The sequence below is a fragment of the Parasteatoda tepidariorum genome, chromosome 6 (genome assembly GCF_043381705.1).
Source record: "Parasteatoda tepidariorum isolate YZ-2023 chromosome 6, CAS_Ptep_4.0, whole genome shotgun sequence".
Taxonomy (NCBI): domain Eukaryota; kingdom Metazoa; phylum Arthropoda; class Arachnida; order Araneae; family Theridiidae; genus Parasteatoda; species Parasteatoda tepidariorum.
The window spans coordinates 2,381,044-2,408,164 of record NC_092209.1 but is presented as its reverse complement, the minus strand read 5'-3'; the positions used below and the strand labels follow the sequence as shown (position 1 = coordinate 2,408,164).

The window sequence follows — 27,121 nt, the reverse complement described above, 5'->3', positions numbered from 1 at the left end:
ATCACTGAATAAATTAAATTAAAAAATATAATCATAGTTTTGATTAAAATTTTAAAGACAAGGAGGCAATTTGTCAATTAAATATCCAAAGAAAAAGTAAATTAGTTTAGATCAGAATAATAAAAGAACAAAAATTATTATAAGTTTCCCTGGGGAGAACAAATTATTCTTCAATATTGGTAAACACTTAACTATATATTTAATATGTTTTAATAGCACTTAAAATATTTAATGAATATGCTAAATTTTCAATTCCTCCTACAATCCTAACACCTTAATTACATAGTTTTAAACATATAAGTCCCATATTAGGTCGTTCGTTTACCTGAAGGGTCTCTTTTCCCGACATTTTTTAACAATCAAAACAAACAACTCTTTGATTTAAATTTTTTTTTTTTTACATTTGTGAGCTGTTAAAAAAAAGGATGCATGGATGAGAATTCTCCACTTTTTAATGGTTTTTACCTTACTTTTTTTTTTTAATTTCAATCTGATTTCTACTATAATATGAAAATAAACTGGATATCAGAGATACGAAATCCCTCATTTAACTACAGCATGAAAAAATCACTTATTTTTCCTCACATCTCGCAAAAAAAAGATTATTAGCACCAGTTTCAGATTTAGCAAAAATGTCATATTTTGGAAAAATTGTGGATTTTAGATGAAATTGTACAGATTAAAGTGGGTCATTAAGTGATTATTCAAAAGCACAATTCGAAATTCGTGGATCCTAATAATGAAAATAAATTCAAAATTTTAAAAACTATATGAAATCCTTAACCGTTGAAGTGCAATGGAGAAAACAACGCTGGTAAACGATAAAATGGTCACAAATAGCGTGTATCAAAAAGTAATTCAATATTTCCTATGTATGATAATGCAGCATCAAAAAACTATGAAAATCAGCTGCATTAAATGACAAAAATGCAATCGTAAATGCATGTGGGATTGTGGATACAATCAACAATAACTGAGCGCAAAATGCGCAATTCAAAGCTTGAAAAATGAAATATCGTATTAAAACATGGAGATTTAAAAACCAATAAAAATCCATTTTGATAACTACCAAAAATACAATCATCAAAACCATCCCAATTCACTGTAGTATCGTCGCTAATCGAGAAATGATTGCTAACCAAAATGCGTGATTTGGAATTTGAGGTATGTTGTAATGACATATTATTATAATACCAAGATTTTAAAAACCATGTGGAAATCTGTAACAAAAGCTGCGAAATTGCACAACCATGTGAATTTATTTATTGATAGTTGAAATTGACTTTAATTATCATCTATTTGTTATTTTTTATGGAATAAGGATGTTTTGATGTTTGTTCACCTTAAAAGACCTATTATCCAAAAAATCTATTTTCCAGACTTGCGCAAGTCCCGACGATTCTGGATATGGGACTTCCCACGGTATTAACCAAATTTTCTCACCACCTTGTTGTTGTTCAATGCTTTACCGCTAGCAGCAAAATACTTTAATTTCAATTTTTACTATTTTCAAGAGAAGTCCCTGATATTTAAAGAATTATTTGAAACTAAGCTACTTCAACGCTGCAAAAAAATTTAAAAAAAAATCAGAACTGTCTAATAACTTTTTTATGTGCTTATGTTAAAATTAATGATTTGTTATTTATGGTAAACAATATTTTTCAATCCTTTAGAAAACAAGATTTGTACATTAAAAAAAAATGCTGCTACCACTATGAAATGTATTCTTTAGTGATCATACTAATTGGCAGCTAAATACTTCCAATCCAAAGTTCTACAACAATAAGATCTATAAAAGTGTAGTAATTGTTTAATTTTTTGTAACAAATCTGCAACTTATTTGGTAACTACTTAATATATCAGAAAATTTTATTAAAAAAACAGTTACAACTTTTTTAACAACAAACATCATTATTAGTTTAAATTCTAAACAATTTTGTAGCATTTCACTTAATAATTACTTAAACAAATATATCGATCTTGAACAAAAAAAAGAAGCACGGTTGAAAAAAGCAAATTTACAATAAATATTTCAGTTTAAGAATGTATACAGAGATGCCAACTTGCTCTGCATTGTGGGAAAAGTTTTTGTAATGGTACTAAAATTTGTGTTTTAAAGTATGATTTTTACTTAACAAAATTATTTTGCCCACCACTACAGATGAATAATTCAAAAGTTCATACATAGCACCACTATATTTCAATTATCTTGTGGTGAGTCTTTTAAGTGCTGGTAAAATAAACAAACTATGCAACTTATGGTTTTGAATTCTATACCACCAAGTAAATTCTCTTGCAGAAAGTGGAGCTCTTGGCAGAACTGTGTAGAAACCAAAAATTTGAAATAAAAAATTTCAAATTTTTGCTTTCTACACAGTGCTGCCAAGAGCTCCACTTTCTGCAAGAGAATTTACTTGGTGGTATAGAATTCAAAACCATAAGTTGCATAGTCTTGAAAATTAAAAAATATTATTATAAGTATAAATCATTTGCTACATAATAAATGTGGGGAAAAAAAGAAGGTACTTACTTTGAACAATTGGACGTATCCATCAAAACATCTTGATAATCCCACAAAGGTGGACTGTCGTTTGATTTATTAGGAATTGATGAAATAGCTGCATCCTGTGAAACTGAATACTGCACCAACTGAGAAACACCATTTCTAGGAACACCTCCTAAACACTCTCTACGCTTTGCAGAGCCTTCTGCTGATCTGGGGATGAAATCTCCAGAGGAGTGGTTTTCTGTAGGAGACATGGGAGGAGTCAGAAGCCCAGGAGTGGGCAAGACATTTGCCTTTGAAACAGTACGTAAATGGGTGCCCCGAGATTCTATCCAACTGGATTGCTCTGAGTAAGGAAAGATTTCTTCGTGGTCTTCTGCTGTCACAAACACGTATGGCGTGGGATATTTCATCCGCACCCCACCTGCAATTAATAATATATCTATAGTAGAGGCAGTGAATATCGAAACCGAAGCATCGGCTGCTGCACACATTGAGACTTTGAACACACAAAATATTATACATAATTTTACATTATACTCCATTCGTTTTTATTTTATTAATTTCCTTCAACATTTATAGATTGCTGTTTATTTTTTTTTAATTGACATCATTAAAAAAAAGGTACAGTGTAACCTCTCGGGAGCTAGCCACTCTTCGTTCCACAGTAAAACAGTCCTTGATGGATGTGGGTCGTTCTTAAAGGTTACCTCCATTAACTTCAAAATCGTTATCAAAGGTACGTGACTTTTCGCCAACAATTTTAATTTTAGTTAGTATCATTTTATTGGTGCGGAAATGCCATTTCTGTTGGCGTCATAAAAAAAAAACAGATCAATGAATAAAATTTAGAGTCTAAAAAAATTATCCCAACTGATAAAATTATGTGTAAAAACAAATTTATCGATTATGAATGATAAAGCTATTTTAGATAAATAAACAATTATGTTTTTTGTTTAAATTTGCAATTAATTTTACATGATAAAAATTAGTTAGCTTTAAAAGAGAATAGGCTTGTTTGTTTAAGATGCTTGTTTTTTGAAGAAAAAAAATTTATTTCCGATTTAACGTTCAACTCTAAAAGTAAATCATTTATAACATCCTCTTTAGTGCATTCTGTCTACAAAAAGAGGTTGTATTGTCAAAAAGAGCTCCCTAAATAAGAGCCTCACACAAATATTTGGAATAGATTTTAGTCTATTTGTTCGTTGATTTGGTGCAGATGCTTGCCTGGTCGCTGGGAGAGGTTAATAGTCTGTCCTAAAGGTTTTCTTCAACACGAAGTCTATAGAAAAAATTTCGTGTCTCCCAAAAGTGGTCTTAAATAGAGTTGGTCGCTACATAGAGGTGGTCTTTCTTCGGGTTTTCACTATATTTATTTTTGCTTTGCACTGGTAGTACCATAAAAGCATACATTTCAAATATTTTATTGCAAATGAGTAATAGAAACATTATTTGGAATAATAAAAGAGTGATCTCCAATTAATATGATGTTTATCATAGTTAACTGATATGATCCAATATTAAATCATAGAATAATCTAATTAGAAATTAGCTACTAGGTAAATTATCTCTTATTATTATAGTAGATATCTAGAATTTCTTAAGGTAAAATTTTTGAATTTAGAGTGAATTCTTAAGAACAATATTTTATAAAAGTTTATTTTCCAAAGCTGCAAATGTCTATGAGGACAAAAGGAATAGACATTCCAAAAAATGCAGAACATCAGTTTTTTTTTAAAATCATAAAGTAAATTTGAGTGACAAATGATCAAAGTAAGGTTAATTACCATGCATACACTGACAAGTTGAAATATTATGACTACCTCCACATTTTCCAATGAACTTGCCTGGATGACACGGAAAATGTGTGATTAAGTTGGAATAAAGATAAGAAATCATTCTTGCATTTACTTTTGCAAGTGATGGGATTTTGATACAGTAATTATTAGGAGTTTGATAGATCATAATAGCCCGAAGACTCAAAATGAATATCTCCAAAATTGCACAACTAGTAGATTGTTCACAATATGAAATTGTAAGTATTTATGCAAGGAGGATAAATGCCAGTGCAACTAGCATTGCATGCTTGGAAAAGGTGTTGTCCATACATCATCTAAGAAAAAGGACGTCAGAAACTGTCCAGTTATGAAAATCGGCCATGACAGTCCAATACAATGCAGGTCAAAGTGCAAGTCTTTTGGAACACACAGTTCAGTGAATGCTGTTGGATATGGACTATGCATAAGAGATCCCACTTGTGTGTCTTTGTTGACCAAACATCATCATCAACCACACAACTTTGCAATCGTAACCTGGACCAGGAATAAATGAAAGAAAGATGTCTGGTAGGACGAATAAAATTTTTTTTTTCACCACAGCGATCGTACCAGGGTACACTCTCTTCCAGATCAAACAAATGCTCCCCACAAGCACAACAGATCACACACAGGCTGGTGATGACGGTATTAAGCTTCTGCAGTCCTTCTTGAGGGCCGTTTCAGGGCCTATAATTGTGGTAAAACAGATTCTGAAAACTGTAGACTATCTGAACATAATTGCAACCTTTTCTCCCAGAGTTCATACATTGCATCTTTTTTAACCAACTGGAAATAGAATCTTACAACAGCGTAATGCCTCAATTCATATTGGAGTGGTACGTAATGATAAATTCCAATTATTGTCCTGGTCATCTAATTCTCTGGATTTTAATCCAATAGATAGGGACAGATTTGAGATATCATACAAAAGCAGTTCTGAGATCAAACCCCACAATGACAGAATATCTTGACATTGCGTGACCGCTACTTAGACACTTGGCATAATGCGTCAATAGTTATCTACTCAGAGCTTGTACTATCCATGACAAAGAGTGTTGCAGCAATTTTGACGACAAAATGTGAAGCAACTCATTATTGAATTGGTGATCATAATGTTTTGGCTCTTCAGTGTATAATGGAATGATAATAAACAAAAAAAAAAGGCAATGTACAGTATGTCAATTATTAATATAGAAAACATTTTATCACATGACAATAACTAACCTAGAAAATTTTTTATTAATTTGATAGCACAGGTATATTTATATATATTTAGATAATAAATATTTAGAATTTAGTTTTAGGGTGAATCTGCAAGCAATATGAACTTTTCTATTATTTTGGTTTATATATTTTTGAATTTTTACAATTCTCGGCTTTATTGACCAACAACTATGAATTTGGCTAAATTTAAAGGACAGATAAATATACTTAAAAAAATTAAAATAATTATTAAGTAAAATATAATTTTAAAAGAAATTCCCTAATGTTGCCCATTACTGGCACATCTGCCCAAGTAGATAATAAAAATAATGTCACTATTGATTTCATAAGTGTCAAAGCTAAAAATGTTTAAAGCAATATTTTAATAGGTTAATTTTAAAACAACTGAACAATCATGATGAACTAGATGCAACTTAATAAATAAATAAACCCAAGAAACTAAAGCGGTAAGATATTAACTGATTAAAAACTTCAGTCGCTTCAAAAATATATAAATAACAAACAGTCGACATATTTCAAGTGTTTCAAGACTTGTCAGGTGTGAATGAGAAGAAATAAAAATGATTTGAAATAAAAAGCAAAGTTGCCAAAGAAAAATAGAAAAACAAAACGAGAAAAGCCACTGTGGTTTCCCTTGTTCTGTTTTTCAACTTTTCCCCCTTTCAGATACTGTCGTTTTTCTACTTTTATTTCCTACCTTTATTTTTCCATCTTTTGGCAACTTAATATTACTATTTATATATTTTTGAAGGGAATGAAATTTTTAAATTAGGTAGATGTAACTAAGTTACTTCTTAGAGACTTTCACATTAAATAGAATGTATTATTAGTTATTAAATGGGGTGTTGGTTTCAAGGGTTCAATGCTAATACACACAGACATTTAAAAATAAATTTTAAAATAAAAAACAATTGTGCATAACTTAAAAGACAATACTTTATATAATAATAATTATAGTAAAAAGAATATTCACAACATAAATTGCTATAGGCCGAATTGACTGAACCACGGCTCATTATTTTGCCAGTTGCACATCACTTCTCACTAACTGAAAAATTGATGGCAATAGTTTTAATGTTACATTTAATTAATGTTGTTCTATAAATATTTTTTTAAAAATTGATGAGAAAAAACTAAGATAAGGAAATCCAACTGACCAATTAACACTTCAACAATGTTAGGCACTTCAGTGTCAATGGGTTTTCTATTTTTTCTATGAGGATGAGGATAAAACATGTGCCAATTATTCATAAATCGAGCCATGTTTGGATCACTGTATTTGTAACCGACGCCAGTCAGTTTCCCTTCTAGACCATATGGACTCAGAATCACTGAAAAATATTAGATATAGAACTTGTTAACATCACAATGCTATATACAGTAATATATACGCACACATTTATTTAATAGTGTTTCAACTAAAATTGCAGCTATGAACAACACACAAAAGGCTTGCTTTACCAATGATTTTCCATAATAAAGATAATAATAAACAAATTAATTTCCCATCCATCAAAAATAATCCCAAAGCTCAATTCTTCAAAAGATGTTTAGATTAGAATCAGTTCATAAATATTTCATACAACAGTTATTCACAGTTAACTACACAATTATGTGTGGTCCATAGTTGCATCTAAAAATTAAAAAGAATCGATAGTTTTTTTTAATGTTCCAAAATCATTCAGTGATTACTGTATATTTACGATTATAGGCTTAGAATTTGTGAAAAATTTTTGAAAGCTAAAGGGAGGGGACTGGTAGCAGAATTTACTGAGTCAATCTGCAACACCATCTTCATAAATTTAAATATGTCTTCGAATCCCAGCATAGTCCTTAAAAGGCTATTACTGTAACAATTAGGCTTAATGCAACATATATAAAACAAAATAAAATTATGAACAAAAATCAAAGTTAATGTTACAAATCACTTACATAAATTTAATTGGAAATTTAAACAATAATACTTTTTAAAAAATACAGCCTGAAACCAAGTAAAAAATGAATAATAAAAAATACATTTCTGTTCATTTATTTATTTTTAATTAAATAGCAGTGAGGGAAATTTCACAATTTTTGCGCAAAATATTTCCACAACAATAACTCTTTTACCATCCAAATAACCTAAACTATAGTTACAGACATTTTATTGGTCCTAAGAACAGTGTTTGTGATTGGCTAGTACGCTTTTATTACAAAACACGTCCTTATTCAAAACGATTTGTGTTTGCTTGTTCTACTAAAATAAGCATAACTTTTTTTGTAGTATGGGTATTTTAATTCTGTTTTTGTTATTAAATTACCTTCAATTTGATATATAAACGTTTGTATTTAAGTGAAAATTAATATATTCTACAAGCACACAAAGTTGAAAAACATGACTTTCAAAAAATGTCCACACTTTTGGCCACCACTGTATATATAAACTATATTTCAAAAGTACTAGTTTAATTTTACTTCAAAAAAATTATCAGATGTATTTTTTAGATTTAAATAAAAATTATTTATTAATGTATACCTATCAAAAACATTACTAAGATAAATTGATCATACTGAATTGACAAAGAATTAAACTACGAAAACCTTAACAAAATGTAAATTAAAAAATGGCTTCCAAATAAATTTTTCCACAAAAAATTATTGTTTTTTTTTCTTTCCAAAAATAACTTAAGAGCACTGAAAATTTTATTAAGAACTTTTGTGAAATAACACTACAATATAAAAAACAATACAATATAAAAAGTTCAAAATGATGTATATAATTAGGTGACGGCAAAATTGTGAAATTCTAATTTTATTAAATCAAATGAATAAAAGGGAGACAAAATGTTTGAGATGAAAGTTCTGTAATTGCAGACTGCTCTGAATGCACATGGAAATGTTTAATTAGTAAATAATCTCCAAGTCAAGTTTAAGGATTGTGGTGCTGATCTAGAAATAGAACAGTGCAAGAATGTCATCAGCTTGCCAGTGATTGGTGCTTCATCAGGGTAGAAATAAACAGGGAAAACATTTTCTTTTGCTAATGTTGAAAAATTTTGGTAACGTTTAGTTGGTCCTAAAGATCAGAAAAATTTATAAGATTTTTACTTCCATTTTAGAGGGCGGGAGATGAATACTGAAATCGGAAATCCAGCAGAGTTGCGCAACACCTGTGCAACTCTGGAAAAAATACAATAATTATTTCCATAGAATCTGGTTCACTCAGTGTACATGCATGCGGACCTGCGAGTAATTCATGTGAAGCGTAAAATTATTATGACTTTAGTACGCTACGGTCAGACAGTAAAGCATGCTGAAACGGATGTAGAATGAATTGTAAAAACTTTGCACAGATTATGAAAACCAAGCTTTCTGCACTATTCATAGAGACAATCAACATGCAAAGAAAGAAAATGTCATTTTGGAAAAGACAAAATTAGCACCTTTTACACACACTCCATGAAAAAAGAACCTTTAAAGGCTTTTATATAACAAAAAATAAAAAATAGGTCCCTAAATACTTTTTAAAAACACTAAGCACCTTCATAAAACTTTGAGTCAAGTAAAGAGATAAATAAACTATTACTGATCTTTTTGGATACATTATCGATTGCATGTACAAGATGTACAAAAATGAAACTATGTGTCATTTAAAAAGTGTCACCAAAGCCAATTTCGACCTATTTCTAAACTATAAACAATTTAAATGAAATATAAAAATTAAATTTTAAGTTTTTTTATTGACAGTAACTTGTATATTTAAATGCATACAACAGTAGAGAACCATTTATCCGGCATCCAGAAAACCGGGGAGAATTTTGCATGGTTTTCCCGCTATTTTGAAGTATAATGATTATAAGAGAAGCAGAAATTTGACTTATCGTTGAAGTTGAGTAGAGGGAAAGGGGGGGATTCTTCTGGTTTGCCCAGAAAAACTTTAATTCTTCTCCTGACCTTGAAGATCATTAGATTGAGAGGGGGCAGGGAAGGGACAAATGTTTTATTTTCTCCTGTGTGACAGTTGTTTTTCTGATAAGCTGTCGTCAATCAAACTTAAAGGAGTGGCATGCTAATTTTGTTTTCTCTTTGATTTACGAGGGGGTGGGGAAAATGCATTGCACACGTATATCAATGAATGTCCAAGTTAAGTAATTTGAAACTTCTAGCTAAGAGTTTTGAGATGTGAGAGTGAGATTTATTTTAAATACACTTTAGTTACTCAGTTTTTGTTATCCTTGATTTATCATGATGAATTGTTTTATTATTTCGGATAATGCATTATTATTAGGAGCAAAACGTTTTTTAATCACCAGTTATATTCATCTATTTGACATCGATTAACAAAACAATATTTTTTTTTTGAATAAATTCTGATTTTTTAGAANCGGCTATATATATATATATATATATAGTTTTTTTCTGAATAAATTCTGATTTTTCAGAAATGAGGTATCATTGGCAAGTTTTTCTTGATGTGGAATCACATCTGCTTTCGTTAAAAAGTCTTTTTATAAAAAATAAAATAAAAGGAGAAGATTGTTTATTAATTTAAGCATATAATTATTTGTTAATAAAAGCAGACTATTATTTTATGAAGCAGATAACAGTTTTCTTTTTTTAATTTTGATTCGGTTTTTCTGATTCCACTGCGTTTGGAACCGGGAAATTCAGACATCCGGGATAGCGATGGTCCCGATCATCCCGGTTAATTGGTTCTCTACTGTATTAATATAATAATTATGAAAATTTTGTGTTAATTATGAGATGAATTGTTCCTAAATGTCTTAGTCAAGAATTAACACTTTGAGAAATGCCAACACAGTAAATTTTTTGAGATGCAGTTTAAAATCTATTGTATTGTTTTTCATGATAACCATAAAGGTTATTGTGGAAAACAAAAATAATAGCTGTAACAAAATAACAGACCTAAGCATACTTAATCCATAGCTATTTTTTTTAATAAATTTTAAATTTCCTTCAAATTATTATATGGTTTGTAACTGTTTGACAATTTCTAAAATCAATGCACTGTTTTGAAAACATTACCTTGCACATTTTTTTGGCCTGCTTGTGCTGCTGTCACGTGACACTTGTCTAGCAGATATATAGAAGAAGTGAATCTTGCATCTACACTGGCACAAACAGTACTGTCACCATGGATGAAGAAATGTAGGGCAAAGGCAATTTGTTTTCTATTGGAATGAAAATAAATTAAGCTTAATGAAATTTCAACTGAGAAACTATAGTAGCGATGATTGCAACACAAAGTGAAAAATCCATGAAAATTTTATATGATATCAATATACCAAACATATTTTAAATTATAATAATTTTTTTAACATGCATTTACAATTATTACCAACAGATGAAAAATATTGAATCTTTATAATAACAAATTCAAGAAAAAACTTACTTCTTGCAAGAATCTGCGGTATTGGATTTTAAAATCGCATGAATATGAATTAAAATATTGGATTTTAAAATTGTGTGAATGTGAATGGCAATAATGAATTTTAAATTGCGTTAATACATATCACAATGCATAAGATTTAGATCACACAAATACTAATTGCAATGCGTAGATTTTAAGTCACCTATAAATACAAAAATAGATTTTTGATATTACAACTGCATGAATAATACCACAATATTGGATTTCTAATGCACACGAATAGGAATCACAAGGTACGACTTTTAAATAACGTGAATATGAATCACAAAGCGTAACTCTTTAACTTGAGTAAATATGAAATTGATGTCTGACATTAAAATCGTGCGAATAAGAATTGCGATATTAGCAGATTCTGGCACAATTCTGAAGATTCAAAATGGCAAAAATCCGTGAAACAAAAATAATCAAATTGGAAGCAGACTCAAGAGTATATAATAGTCATTAAGGAGATTTAGCAAAAGTTTTAAAAGTTCGTCAGATAAGTTTTCGATTCGCGAAAGCCCGCAAACTAATGGTCTTGAAATACGCGGAATTAGGCGATATTTGAGGAAAAATCACAGGCTCTGCTTCTGATTCTTAGACCAGAAAGAATTATACAAAAAACCCTGAATTTCGGGGTGCACCCGGAATACAATCATGCTGTAGTGAGAATAAAGAAAAATGACATTACTTATTGTTTTCGGTGGTTGGAATAGTTTGAGGTTCTACGAAGAATTTTCCAAGGCGGGTATAACCTCGTGATAGAAGGCTCCTGAAATAAAAGTAACTATTAAAAATACTACAGATAAGAAGAAAATACTTGTGATTATGGTGCCGTGTATTTTTCAACTTTTAAAAAATTTAGCTTCATCCCTTATCTTGTTTCAGTCAACAAAAAAAAACAATATTTTAGGTCAATCTGACAAATGCAAGGTTGCAATTGCAACAATAAAATATTATAATTTTTGCCTAAAAAGCTACTTTTCAGATATATGATTCCCTTTATGATAGATTTTCAGACTCATAGCATTAAATAGATATCCCTTAGGCAGAATTTTTTCAGGCCTTCTGCGACAAAACTCTCTAGCACCCATATCCTTCCGCAAAATAGTTTCAATAATAACAAAGGTTACCGATTTAAATTAACAAAAAACGCTGTGTTTACAAAAAGAAAAAAACATATAATTATTTTTATTCAATATGTAATATTTTTTTTATTCTAATATTCTGGGCGATATTATCGCACTTTGTTGGGAAGAAAACTGCACTAATTCTTTCCAATATCGCATTTTGAAAATCATCACATTAAAAAAAATAATTAAAAATCATGAAGATCTACTGTAATTACCGAAAAACAAATTGACGACGAAGTCACTCAAAATAGGACTCTTCGAAAGGGGTTACTTAAGTTCTTGTTTCGTTTCAAGATTTGATTGTTGTAACAAATAATATCGGATTTTAAAAGCTATATGGAAGACAAAAGCAATAATTGCTGAAAAAATTATAGAAGCGTTAAAAAGTAAATACTCGAATGCACGATTCGAATTTCCCAGATAGTCTGAAATATATCGGGATAGTTAAAACCACGTGAAAATCAATAACTACTGAAAATACAATCGAACAACTCTATGGATTTACGATACTATCGGCGTAAATTGAATGCCTCAATAAGTGATTGTTTAAATGTGCAATTAAAATTTTATGCGCAAATTTCTCCAGAAATAAAACTCCAAATTCTTTCTTCTCCCAAAAGAAAATCTTTCTGTGAGAACTCTAACATTCTGCGACAATGTCGCCGCGATTCTGCCATAGGGATGGACATAAATATAAAAATTAGATATTACGAGTTATAATCTCCTGCAGTAATGAGATACTAAATAGGATCATTCTCAGACAGAGTCAGAGACACGTCAAAAACTATTTTTTGAAAGAGATTGTTTTAAAACAGTTAGGACAATAGTCAAAACCTAAGGTCAAAAAATCACAATGCATGTGAACCACTTAATAGTTAATATTTAAAGTATTAAATTAAATGAAGATGTATACAAATATATGAAGAGTGCGAAACAGATTAAAAAAAAAAAAGCATGATTGTTAAAAACTGTTCATTACCTTTCAATTAAATTGTGCAATGCTTTGAACAGGAGAGTGCGACACTCATATGACAAACCAATTTCCCATGAGCCGCGTTCAGCCTCTGAAAAATTAAAAGACACTTTAGAAAAATAAATATCGAACAAAGAATTCAACTGAAATCCATGATAGTATTTAATTTTTCAGAAACTAAACTGCGACAGATTTCAAATAAATTTAATAATTACGAAATCTGGCATCACTCTGAAATCTGGTGCAAATAATGTGCTTCATATTTTTCTTTGGCAAACTTCTAAATTCTTTCAGCTTTTAATTTATTCAATTATTGAACATAGATTGCATAGATTTTTTAAGTTATTATATAAATGAAAGTCAAAGGATTTTTTTTAGAATAAAATTTTTAGAAATAAAAATAACTAATTCAGGGGTGCTTGTGACACAAAATGAAAAACCCTGAAAATTTCATGAGCAAAAAATCAATATCAATTTATATACCATACATGTTTCATATTTGACATAATTTCTTTTCAATAAGATTTATAATTAAATTACCCACCTATGATGAAACATCACACCTTTATAGTAACTAATCTTAGTTCTTACAGGAATTACGACGTTGGATTTTTAAAATCGAGTGAATATGAATGGGAAATTGGATTTTAAAATTGCATGAATACGAATCGCGATGTACGATTTCTAAACCACCTGAATACGAATCACGATGTACGATTTTACGAATTGCAATGTACGATTTTTAAACCATGTGAATACGAATCGCAACGAGTAAATTTTAAATTAGGTAAATATGAAAATCGATGTTTGATATTCAAACCATATGAATACGAATTACAATATTAGTCTATTCCAGGGCAGTTTTAAATATTCAAAATGACAGAAATCAGACAAATCAAAAGAATCAATTGGCGGATTGGCAGAAGAATAACGTGCATGTAAGTATCTCAATAGCGCGAATTAGGGAAAGTTTCAAAATTTGGATTTTAGATTGAGGAATGCCGTGAAAATGTCGTCAGATTAAAAGGTTTCGATTAGCTGAAGTCCGAGAACCAATGGCTTTGAGAAAGGCAGAATTCTGCGATATTCCCAGAAAAATCACATGTCCTACTCTTAATTTTTTCACACGGAAAGATAATGTGAAAAACCCAGAATTCCGGGATACCCCGGAAATACAACCACCCCTAATTGCTTTAAGACATTTTCTGCAAAATAACATATGCATTCACATATTATTTTACAGGAGAATGCCGAAAACTGTGATAGCAAAATTTATGGAGTGATTCTGCAACACTATTTTTATGAATTCAAATTGATCTACAACCTCAATGATTATTGTTGTAAAAATTCAACTAAATCTTAGAAACATGTAGCAAACTTTGCAAATATGAGGTCCTTACACATAATTTATGCTGTTTAAATTTAAGAATTTTATTCAATTATTTAAAAAAAAAAAAAAAAAAGACTAGAATAAATCCTTATAGAGTTAAGACAGTAATCAATTACTTTGGGATTATCCTGTCGACTATTTTTGCCAAAAAGCGCGTTGAAATAGACTTTTTTTTTACTACACTGCAAAATTATTTGAATTTCGGATTTGCCTAGCACCGAAGAGATTACTATTATTTAACAGAAGAGAACACCACGGAACATGTTGAAAACACTTGGATTTGTATTTAAACCAATTTATGTGGCAGCGACTGCACAAGGATAATGACTTGCTTGTTTGCACATTAAAATATATCAAGTTTTTGCGGCCAAAATGATTTATAATAATATAGATGGTTAGATTCAAGAATAATTCAATGTGTCACCATGAAAAAAAAAGAGGCTCACACTTTTTTTTATTGCACTTTCTTATTATGTATTTTTGCCCTTACAGTTTTTTATTATTTTATTATTATTATTTGATAAATTTAATGTGTTTAGAATGTTGTTTTTTCATAAATTGCTTTAAATTAAGATGGCGCCAAAGGATTTGCGCACTTCCGTGAGTATTGACAGGTCGACAGGATAATCCACAGGACCGAAACAAAATTAACATTTTTTTTTTAATAGAGTCTTCGCAATTTTCTCCATCTTTTTCTAAAAAATAAAAACAAAACTTAAAAAATAAAAATATAATCTGCAGATACTGTAACAAAGTACCCACTGCCATGTTGGAGAAGTTCTGCTACTGTATTAACATAGAAAGTACATAAATAAAACCTACCACTGAGAGAGGGCTCAACAACTTTGGAAAAGTCTGGTTCTGAACCGTACCAGAATATCCAGAGTTCCTTCTGATATGACAAGGTGCTTGTATCATGAGAAAGGGAAATTCCTCCAGATTTTTGTACCTGTATTCTTCTCCACACAGACAGAATTCCAGCAGTTAGGCACTGACTGTAAGATGTTAAAATTGGATCTTCTAATGGGTCTACAGAGAGAGCATTACAGGACAATCGTCTCCATCTGATACCATTAAGATCAGCCTATAGAACATGAATACAATGATCTTATTACATGCAGAATACACTTTTGCAAACAAACAATACAGTAGAACCTTGATTATCTGAGCTAATTAAACCTCGATATCAGAAATCTCGGTCAACAGAAACTGTGTATAAAAACTCACCTTCCTCGCAAATTTAACATCTTTTGAGATAAAAAAACAATAGAACGTTTTTTAAATGATAAAAATAAACATGCATAAAGTTGTGTTTCCCAGATCAACAAATTTAAAAACATAATCAACCACTAGTAATAAATTTCAAAAAGCAGATAGCAGGATAGAGACGATTAATAAATGATAATATTTTAATCTATTTTTTAAACTGTCCATGTGCTTTAATCTTTGAAATTGACTTTTAACAACTTAACTTTATAAAGATTCTTAAGACATTTATAAAGAGTGGTTAATTGATAGGCACTCTATTTGGTCAAATTTAAAATAAATACTACAAATAATTTTTTACTGAAGATACATGTATTTTATTTTGATGAACAAACTTATTGTTGTGTAGCTCATTTTAATAAAAAATTGTAGATTTAATGTTTAAATATGATTATAAAATGACAATTTAGTTAACTAATAAAATTCAACATGTTTTGATCTTGTATTTGTTCAGCTAAATGCATATGTGTTAAAAAAAATGAAAACATACATTTAATTTAAACTTGACTCCATAAAAACCTGTATTTTAAGCAAGAAACAATTCTGAAATAGAAACTAAGCAAAACAGAGACCTTTATATAGCATTGCTACTAATTTTAATATGGATCTCTAGATTTAAAACGTTCAATAAACAATTAATATCTTGCAAACATTATATAGAATATCTTTAAGTATTACACATAATTATATATAGTCCTCAGAAATAAAAAAATTTCTGAATTCAAATTAAATAACATTTTAATGATCAACACGAATTACGTGCAATCGTAATCTATGAAGTGGCATGGATCTCAGAAAATGTGTTTGGTTGATTCAGAAACTTGTGCATAATGAAAGGCAGCAAGATGACTTAGCTAAAATCTATAATATTTCATTTAACAAAATGATTGTGTGTCATAGCACTCAATCACATAGGAAATTAAATCATGATAAGAAGACACAAGCCAACAAGGATATTAGGAAATTTTTACCTTTTATACAAAATGTAATGATACCATAGATCAGTTTCCTAAGCATTTTGAGCATTTAAGAAATTACATAATAAATTGATAAGGAAGTATGTTACTTTACTAAAAATATATACATATCAAAGCCCCCTAATTTAATTTAAACTAGAGAAAGTGTAACACAAGGAAAGATCCGACTGATTACTTGTCAAAATTATCAATATTTCCATTAAAATGTTCATGCTATAGATGCGAACACCACTCATTGCAAAAAACCAGTCTGATAATAATGCATTGTTTTTAAGAATCTCCTGGGAAAAGTGAGGCACAGGCTACAATTATTTCTCTTTTAAAACTTTTCAACTTCTCATCCCTCTAGCCCAAATAAGAAGTTTAACGGCAAAAATACCAGCAGATTTCCACATCTATTGTTCAGAAATTCTACTGATATTTAAAAAATGTTAAAGTTATTTCGTTTCAAGATGAAAAGTGGCATCTCCTGGATGTTCGTGATGAAGAAGAAAATAAGGATTAATTAAAGTTTGACTTAAACAGTTTTGATAAAATGGCATCAGTTTATGGAAATGCTGAAATCAGTGTCACCCCTGCAGCAGAATTTTTTCAAGCTATCTGCAACAAAACTCTCCAGCACTATTATCGTCCGCAAAATACTTTTAATAATAACGAAGATAAATGTTACTAATTTAAAATATCAAAAATGCTGTGTTTACATAAGAAAAAAAAAATTATTTTTTTTATTATTGAACTTGTAATAATTTTTTTATTCTAATATTATGGGTGATATTCTCACATTTTGTTGGGGGCAGGGAAGCATTAAGTATTTCCTACTTTGCATTTTGTACATAATCATCACAATCAAAAAATAATGAAATTCGTAGTAGTAATTACCAAAAAAAAATTGACGACAAAATTGCGCGAAACGGATTTATCAAATGCGTGTTTCGTTTGGAGATTAGGCTGTTGTAATGAATAGGTAATTATCTTATAAAAAATATTGGATTTAAAAACTAGGAGAAATCAATAGCAATAAATGCCAACAATTCAATAGAATTACTGCTTAAAATGCATGAGGATATTTAAAATCAATAACTGCCGAAAATACAATCGAAACAATACATCGATTTATGATACTATCGGCGTAAATTAAGAGCGCCAAAAAGTAATTATCTAAATGCATGATTCAAATATTATGTGAAAATTTCTGTAGAAAAGAAAAGTAAGTTTTTTTTTATTTTTCAAAAGAAAAATCTTTCTGCAAGAGCTCTGTGTCACTCTGCGACAATGTCGCCATTGATTCTGCCACGGGGGTGTCACTTTAAGAAATGATTGCAAAAGCTGGAGAAGTACAAAGTGAATAGAATTTCCCTTATAGAAAAATGAACAAAAATGTATTACATTTATCAAAAATTTATTGTGTAAGTTGAGTAGAAATGAGAATGTTCAAACCAGGGTTGGGGTTTTGGACATCCTAAACTGGTTTTGGACAGGACACGTGGGTTTTACTGTCTTAAACTGGGTAAAACTGTCCTAAACTGGGTAAAACTGTCCTAAACTGTCTTAAAGTGTCCAAAACCTTAAACTTTGGTAAAAGGTAAAAATTCTATAGGTGTAACCATTGTACACATAATAATTACATGTATCAATAAATATTTGATATTTTTTATACAATTTACTATAACTCATTAAAAGAAAATAATATAATAAAAAAAGGTTTATAATTTTTGAAGTTCCACAATTCATTGAACAACAAAAGTGATACCTAATCCTTTAAATATAAATATGCTTTTAATACTGATAAATAATATTTTTGCATAAGGATAAATATGGCAATATTAAAACATAATAATTTTTCTTAAAAAAAAAAAATACTAAATTTGTTCAAAAATTAACCTTTTATTTTTCACAATATTTTTTAAAAAAAGTGTTATAATTTCTGCATTACAGGATGATAAAAAAGACATCTAATTAAAAAAAAATTGTTTTTAAATATAAATATATTAGTTTAAATTGAAAATACAAAATAACTGAAAAATGTATTAACAGTTTTGAAGGGCATAACATCAGTTTCAGTTACTGACACTGGTGATGTATTACCACTATGCTAAAAGAATTGAACATGAATGAAATAAAAGTATTCTTGAATAGTACTATAGATAAATAAACCTGTTTATGACGAACCAAGCACTTAGTTCCTAATATTTTAACCTGTATGGCAAGGCCAAACTTCAGTTATGTACTATTGAATGAGAGGACCAATTGAACTTGATTACTGATTAATCTTCCTTTGTTTAAATTGAAGAGTCAAACAATATTAATAAAACATTATTACTTTTAAAAACAAATATTCTCTAGTATATTTAATTATCAATATGTAATTAGTTCTAGATTTATTTTACCTCTTAAATATTGTTCAGATAAAATTGTAACATAATTTGAGTAAAAGGGTTTTTGGACAGTTTTGGACAGGATGGTTTAAACCGTGGATTAATCCATTCTGTCCTAAACCTTGCCAACCCTGGTTCAAACCAAAATTTCCAAATTTCAAATTAATTGTGTTTATTCATTTTTCTTTTGCATCGTAAATATTTATAGTTTTGTTACAAACCTAACCATTTTCAAATATACGAAACGAATTGTTACTTTCACAAAATCTATTCGGATGTAACACAAACATAAACATATTAACACAAACATTCAAGACATAATGTGTTTCACTAATACAAATGACATAGGGGAGCTCCTCAAGCGCTTCTGGTTGCAAATATTCTCAACAGCTTTAAGTATATGGGGGTTTTTTTTTTTTCAATTAAACCTTTTTATACCAATTGTAAATAATGAATTATTCATTTTCAAGTTCATAACTTCATTATTTTCCTTACATTTTTAAGTCATTATTTGATATTTTATATTGACACTCTATTGACACACACTGACATGCCTATTTTAAATAAGTACCTAAACAATAATGTTTTCAAGTTATTTCATAAAAATTAGTTAGTTTTAAAAGATGGAAAGAGGTTTGTTTGCTTGAGATGCATGTTTTTTCTAAAATAGCTTTTTGCTTCTAATTTAACTTTCAACTCTAAAAGTAAATCATTGATAGCATCATCTATAGTGCACTCTGACAGCAACATGAGGTTGTATCCTCAAAAAGAGCTCTCTAAATAAGAGACTCACACAAATATTTTGAATACATTTTAATCCTCTTATTTGTTTCATTAATATTTTTCATGTTTCCTTATTTGACCTTTACCGCATTTGGTGCAGATGTTTGCCCGGTCACTGGGAGAGGTTTTAATGGTCTCACCTAAAGGTTTTCTTCACCAGAAAGTCTATGGAAATAATTCAGTGGCCACCAAAAGTGGTCGGTAATAGAGGTGGTCTTTTGGGGGGATTTCGCTCTATAATGGTTCCTTGAGAAATGATCAATTTAAGTTTTACTATATTATATTTACTAAAATTCAATATTAACTGAGAACTTTTATTCAATAATAAAAGTAAAATTGAAAAGTTTATTTTATTTTGCACTTCTACAAAGGTAAAAATCTGAAGTAATATTCAAACTTTCATTTTTAATACTTTTATAATATCTTAGTATAACATCATAAGAATGGAGAGTATTTTCTTGACAAGTGGAAAAGCTTAAAAATATGTCAAAGATTACCTGGTTTTGCTGTGAATGAGGCATGTTCCACAAGAGAGCTACATATGCTGTTTTCCTTTAGTTTTGAACACGTTAATTGTTCTTTGAATAATTGTGTATTTTTATCTTATTATTATGATTATTCATTTATATTGAATAAAAATTAAGGACATAAACCTGGAGGAGATACTGATTAGAATAGAAAATTTTAGCATTGCTCTAACGACTAAAAATTTATTTATTAAAATACATTTATGAAATAAGTTAAGATAATTTTAATCAGTATATGGCAATTAATTAATCTCATCGCCATGAATACAGTATATTTCCTATTTTAGTAACATTTAAAGTAATGAATTGGAATATCTTTATGCACAATAATTAAAAAGGTTTGCTTACAATTCGATCATAACATGATATATAAACTACAATAAAAGACAAAAAAAATATTGTGAAATAATCGCTATATGTGAGGTTGACGCCAGTATGGCGACAATTGTCGCCTAATGTTCTACAAATGTTGCGAAAATCAGACGCTTTGGTGACAAAATTACTGTCCTGAAATCAGGGTTGGAGTTTTTGCCGGCAAAAAGGGGTTTTTGCCAGGACAGTGGCAAAAACCTGGTAAAAACCGGCAAAAACTGGTAAAAACCGGCAAAAACCAAATTATCGAAATTGCTGATTAAATATTATTACAAAATACTTGAAACAAATTTAAAACAGTCATAAGGAATAATAATTTTGATACATTACATGAAAAAATTATTTTTAACATATTAATAATTAATATACCTAAGGGTAATAATTTTTAAAAGATTGAAAGTTTTTGATCTCTTTTCATTTTAGAATCCTAAAATAAATGTTTTTTTACAAATAAATATTATTATTTGTATAATACCTACTATTATTTATTATAAAAAATTATTATTTGTACAATAATTAACTACACATGTTGATAGATATTTTATGCTTTAAATTATATTTGTATTAATTTAAAAATAAGTTCATTTCACTGGAAAAAAGAGAATAATCACAAATTTTCCAATCAATAATGTTTTAAACTACTAAAATGATACATTATCATTTAATTATGGAATAATAGTTTTGTTAATTTTTTTGTAATTATTTATATTCATAGTATATATTTCAATTTTAGGAATAATTTTGTATCAAAAATGTGTTTTTGTCCTCTCATCTTGGAAAATATAGGTTTTTGCCACTTTGCTTGGCAAAAACCTGTTTTTGCCAGGACGGTTTTTACCGGTATTTACCATGGTTTTTTCCACCTGTGGCAAAATCTTGCCAACCCTGCCTGAAATATGCTTTGAAATTACACAATAGTAATGAAAATAGTTTTCTGTATAGAATGCCATGCATTTAAAATTAATTGTTGTACTAGTTTTATTGTTCTACGTGTAGGTTAGATTTTAGTTTCAAAATTTTTCAAATGGAATAATTGAAAGTGTCAGCAGAGGTCTGTTTAGAAGAAATTTGGGTCTGTTAATGGACCCTTCACAAAATATCTTTTCATAAGAACGGACCCGCCACAAAATATTTAACTTAAAAACGGACCATTCACAAAATAATTTATCATTCAATCGGACCCTTCACAAATTTGTTTATCTCATTATTGTTTTATTAATCAAGTAAACCCTTCCCAAGAAGGATGGGGGGGGGGGAACAAATGTAAATGAACTAAGTTTCATCTTTGACAGACGCTTCTTCCTTTATTCGTCCGAAATGAATATTCTGCATTCAGCAGTATAGGCTAAATACCAAATATTTGTATGTTGCATCTCTAATTTAGTAGCAGCAATTGCTGCTTATTTTTTAAAATTTAATTTTTTTAATCATAATTTTACAGTGTTGAGCATAATCTTGTATGTCTTTACAATTTAAAAACTCCTTGAAAAAGTTCTTTGCAATAACAGGACCCTATTTGCACAAATTCACAAAAGCAGGACCCTGGTTGAAAGAATATGACTTAATGTTTATTTTATATTCACAAATTACGAGTAATTTTTTCACAATTTTGCAAAATGTCTGGACGGACCCCTGGTCTGGTACAATAAGTTTTAAATTTAAATGTTGATATTTCTAATTTACAAGTTATACTGTGCTTTGCATTCATGCACTGACAGTATAATCGTTCATTATTAAAACCATGTTTTTTACTCCTTTAGAATTGAATTTATTCATAATTTTTAGATAAGTAATTTTTAATATAGTAATATTTAGTTAGTTCTTACATTCTCTGTTTTATTCATTTATTTGGTCTAAGCGTTTAAATCCATATGTTGAATCTATTTACTAAAATTATTTTAGCTTTTTTTTCATTTTATTTCAATCAATAACTAATCTTTAATAATTATGGGGTAATGGACCTAATTAGCTTTAAGGTGTAATAGATGGCAATTACTAATTTTTGATGTATACCATAACATTAAATATACAATTGTAAAATTTTTTTTTCTGGAATTTGTTTACCATATTAAGTTTTTTGACCACTAAATGAATACATAGGACTTAGATGGTCTCATGTGAGCACTAAATTTTCATTACTAGTGTGAACCCTTGTCATATGCACCACAATAAAAGTAATTTGAAATAATTTGTTATTAGAAGTCATCGTCAGGCTCTAGTCCACAAGATTGCTTGCCAGGTTCTCGTCCAACAAGCAATTTTAAATTTATTGATAAAAACAAAGCAAAATTAAAGCGCTGGAAAGACAAAATAATCTACTGACCAATTGTAATTTAAAAATAATTAATTAAAAAAGAAGTATAGCCTATTTACGTAAAATACGGAAATGCTATCTGTTACAAACTATTTTTAACAATTAACAGCTAGTCTTTAAAATATTAAGCAACCACATAAATAATATTTTGACAAACAGAAAGTCATTTCTCTAAATATGAATCTAAAGTAGATACATAATTTAAAGGCAATCACATGACATTTGTTTATAGCTACCTAACTTTTAAATAGATATATTTTTGTGATTAACTGAAAAAAGAAAAGTCTAATTTAAAAAACCAGCGTCCTTTTTAAAACACTTAAAAATTTAATCATCATCGCTGATGCAAGACTTGTAATTTGTAAATAGGTAATTTGTTTGAGTCAATAAAAGGTACCTATATGCAACAATTTAGACGATTATAAAAGATAAAATTCAATATATACTTAAACTTTCATTCCTCAAGACGTAGTAACAATAGATAAGTTATTTTATTCATCTTTTTTTACAGTCTGAGTCTAGGCTAAATTTAACTATAGCGCGCAAATATTACTTGATCAGAATAAATGCTTAAACCAGCTTAGAATTTCATGTAAATTTAACATACAGACAAGTGACATTTCATATTTTATCATAAAAATACACATCAGTCTTAACTTTAAATTTCTGACATTAGAAAAAAACAAAACTTGACAGTCGCATATGTATTACGATAAAAATTGTAACTGGAATCACAGGTAAACAAATTTTATAAAGTGACGAAAAAATATATACGTACCAGTGCAAAGAAATTAGTATGACAATCTTCAAGGCTCGCTCCATTAGTTATATCCGATACATGGGTCATTTTTGACCCATATTGAAATATTAATTGAATAATAAGAAATTATATATCAGGAAACTCAATACTCGCCTGTAACGTAACAAAACATGGCGAGTATGATACCGGAGGGGAAGAGTGATGGAGGTAAGGGGTACGGCAGTAAAAGGACAGTTTTTCTTTCACTCCACCTACAATATGAATTTCTTTTTTTGAACTGCGAAATAAATTCTTAATAAACTAAAATTAAACAATTTTCTTAACACTAATATAACTTTAATGCAAAGAAAATCGTTCCGTTAAAGGATTGGCTGCAAATAACAGGAAAAAATGAAAAAGGGATGAGAAAAATTTGTCTTTTTAAATTAATGTGCTAAAAGGAAGTGAATCCTAAAAATTATTGATAAAGGTTACATTATATTGCTGATTTCTATCAAATATTATTTATCATCAGGAGCAAGATTTTGATAAATATTTTTTAATTTATATTTCAAGGTCGCAATTCTCGAGCATTATAACGTTTAGTTTGAACTTTTTTTAAAAAAAAATGAAGGCTATGTTCTATTCTTAATTAAAAATCTATCGTTATTTTCTTTAATGATCAGTAAACATAAGCAGAATTTTTCGAGAAGAATCGTCTGCTCTGACGTCATTGGAGGAGAAAATAAACAAATTGTGAAATCGTTTTTAGAAAAGAATTACTAATAGCTCGAAAAAAAAAACTACTTATTATTGCCATTAATAGATATTGATTATAAGTGACTCTATAAGCAGAAAAATTGTAGGAATGAAATTATTTTAAAAGGTTTTTGATATAATGATTCCAAAGAAGTGATACCGAAACTTAACATTTCGATTTGGAAGTTGTAGTAAATAATTGCTGATAGAAAAAAGGCGTGGTATAAAAAGTAGGCGGAGCATTTAATTGTTTATCATTTATGATTGGTGTCTAGAAGTCAAGAATGAGTTCCATTAGCTTCTAGCTTTGTTTTACAGTTTGCCTTAGGACACTTTACGAAATCAACAAATTAGGGATGTTCTTAAATACTCTAAAATTCAATAAGTTAATGCATCCAAAACTTTATTTCATATCCGTTAAAGTTACAAAAGAAGTTTGTTGAATTTCTCGGTTGCTTTAATAATTTAACGAAGCATCAGAGTTGCACATATTGACTTTTTTTAAAATAAACCAATCCACTTTAAGCATTTGAGATTTAAATTACCTGTTCACTAATCAAATTTCCCGTTAAAATGTTTTATAGCAGAAAACGAAACAATACATTAGACTGCCACAGTTTTTGAGAAATTTGTACGAATTGTACTAAAGTCATGTGTTACCTGTAATATGTAGCAGAAACCTAAACAAAATATTAATCAAAAACAGAAGTTTCGAAGTTGATAAAAGTTTGATCTTATTATGAGTATTTTTTGTCTATTGAATTAGTTTAATTTATACACAGTGCCTTTTCAAGCCGGAAAACAATAAAATATTATTTAACATTTTGAAAATATGTATACAAACTATTATTATATGTTAAAAAAATTTGTCCAACTTTTATAGTTATGCTTTGTTTGAAGTAGACTAATTGCCATTTATAGAAAACTCTAGAAAATTTTGTTGATTTGTTTCACCATGTTTATATGCAATAGTTAACCCGGAAATGTGGTTGTTTATTGTTTGCATTCTCATTTTGATCATCTTCTTCCTTCAGTAAGCAAATTTTCCCTTTATGAATATAATATTTGTATTGCTGTAATTATTGAGAACTTATTTGTAAAATTCAACTGTAAAAATTTTATAGCGAAGAATAGGGATGATATAGACATTTCTCTTTAATCAAGGGGCGGTAAAAAAATCTTCAAATTTTTATAGAGAAGATTCCTGTATCAGTAGCAATGCCAAAAAAAAAGAAGAAAGAAATCAGCAAATGAAGAGATTTTTCGTATGGTAATCTTTGTCAGAATAATCGCCAGATCTTGTCAACTTCCGGGAAACGGCCCGCAAAAGATAAAAAAATATGTATCTCAGAAAGAGACCAACTTGGGCTGTAGATTTTGTAAGTTCGAAGATTTTAGTTTCAGGGGGCTGTTAAATATCTTCAAACTTTTATAGAGAAGATTTCTGTATCAGTAGCAATACAAAAAGAGAAAAATTCAACAAATGAGGAGATTTTTCATACCGTGATCTTTGGCAGAATAACTGTCAAGTCTTGGCTACTTCCAGGCAGCGGCGTATGAAAAACTAAAAACAATATCACGATAAGAGATCAACTCGAAAGGTATAACTCATAGCCTCCCCCCTGGCCAACATCTACATGTTCTTGTTTTTTTTAAATTGCAAGTTTGAAACATATTATGGAGACAACCAGGAAGTGACATGCGAAAAACTAAAAAAATGCATCTAGATGAGGGACCAACTCAAAGGGTATAACTCGCAACCAGCCGCAAGCAAATCATTGCCAAGTATTTTGTGAGTACAAAAAAATTTTTAACGCCTTGGTGTTAGTAGTTTACATGAGTAGGTACCAATATGGATATAACACCTGGGTATAAATCATAACTTTCACCAGACAACCATCCTCTCTCTTTATGTTTTTAATTTTATGTATAAAAACATTTTGGCACCTTAGCAATTGTACTTATGGTAGCTATTACAAATCTAGTAACATAGTACTTAAATTACCAAACTTAAGTAGTAACATAATAATTAAATTATGCCTCACTGGTGTAAATGAAAGAGGGCATTTCTATAATGTTCATGCCAACTACAATTGCAAAGGTGCCGGAGAACTTTTATATTTTAGAGAATTTAAGAGAATATGTAGAGTTTTGTCTTGGGTTGAGGTTGTTATGAATTTTCCCTTTTGAGCTAATCCCCGTTTGTGATGTTTTTAGTTTCTCATGTGCGACTGCTGGTTTTTGACAAAACTTGGTGACTATTTTGAGGTAGACTAAAGCATAAAAACAACATGAATAAAGCATTAATGAAAATGATGAAATGGACATACTATAGTTTTAGATCAATAAACAAGAACCTTCCTCAGTGTCTAAACACCAAAAAATTTAGTTTGGTATAACATTTTTTAAGCATTTATACCTACTTTGAAAGAAGATTACTTCCCTTATCAGCCATGTTAGGTAATTATAGAAAAACAGATAAATGCTTATTTAAAAAAAAAAATTCTTAAACGACTTCAGTTTAAAATGTGAATCTAATTTCTACAGAAGCAT

At 29.2% G+C, this 27,121-nt stretch overlaps 2 protein-coding genes across 4 annotated transcripts in view; one reads left to right on the top strand and one right to left on the bottom strand.

Annotated features, from left to right (window-relative positions):
- Nucleotides 1-24,535, bottom strand: part of LOC107444514 (mediator of RNA polymerase II transcription subunit 13) — an 80,607-nt gene extending 56,072 nt beyond the window's left edge. For all 3 annotated transcript variants that reach the window (XM_016058669.4, XM_016058677.4, XM_071181906.1), the window contains exons 1-7: nt 23,849-24,535; nt 15,279-15,540; nt 13,073-13,157; nt 11,652-11,732; nt 10,576-10,721; nt 6,708-6,881; nt 2,531-2,930 (exon numbers count right to left, since the gene is read on the bottom strand). In XM_016058669.4, the coding sequence (XP_015914155.1) occupies nt 2,531-2,930; nt 6,708-6,881; nt 10,576-10,721; nt 11,652-11,732; nt 13,073-13,157; nt 15,279-15,540; nt 23,849-23,917 (1,217 nt within the window). In that variant the 5' untranslated portion in view covers nt 23,918-24,535. The remainder of the gene's footprint in view (nt 1-2,530; nt 2,931-6,707; nt 6,882-10,575; nt 10,722-11,651; nt 11,733-13,072; nt 13,158-15,278; nt 15,541-23,848) is intronic.
- Nucleotides 24,536-24,877: 342 nt separating this feature from the next.
- LOC107444531 (bridge-like lipid transfer protein family member hobbit) overlaps nt 24,878-27,121 on the top strand; it is a 105,902-nt gene continuing 103,658 nt past the window's right edge. Inside the window, exon 1 of the mRNA XM_016058688.3 lies at nt 24,878-25,601. Coding sequence (XP_015914174.1) covers nt 25,552-25,601 — 50 coding nt within the window. The 5' untranslated portion in view covers nt 24,878-25,551. The remainder of the gene's footprint in view (nt 25,602-27,121) is intronic.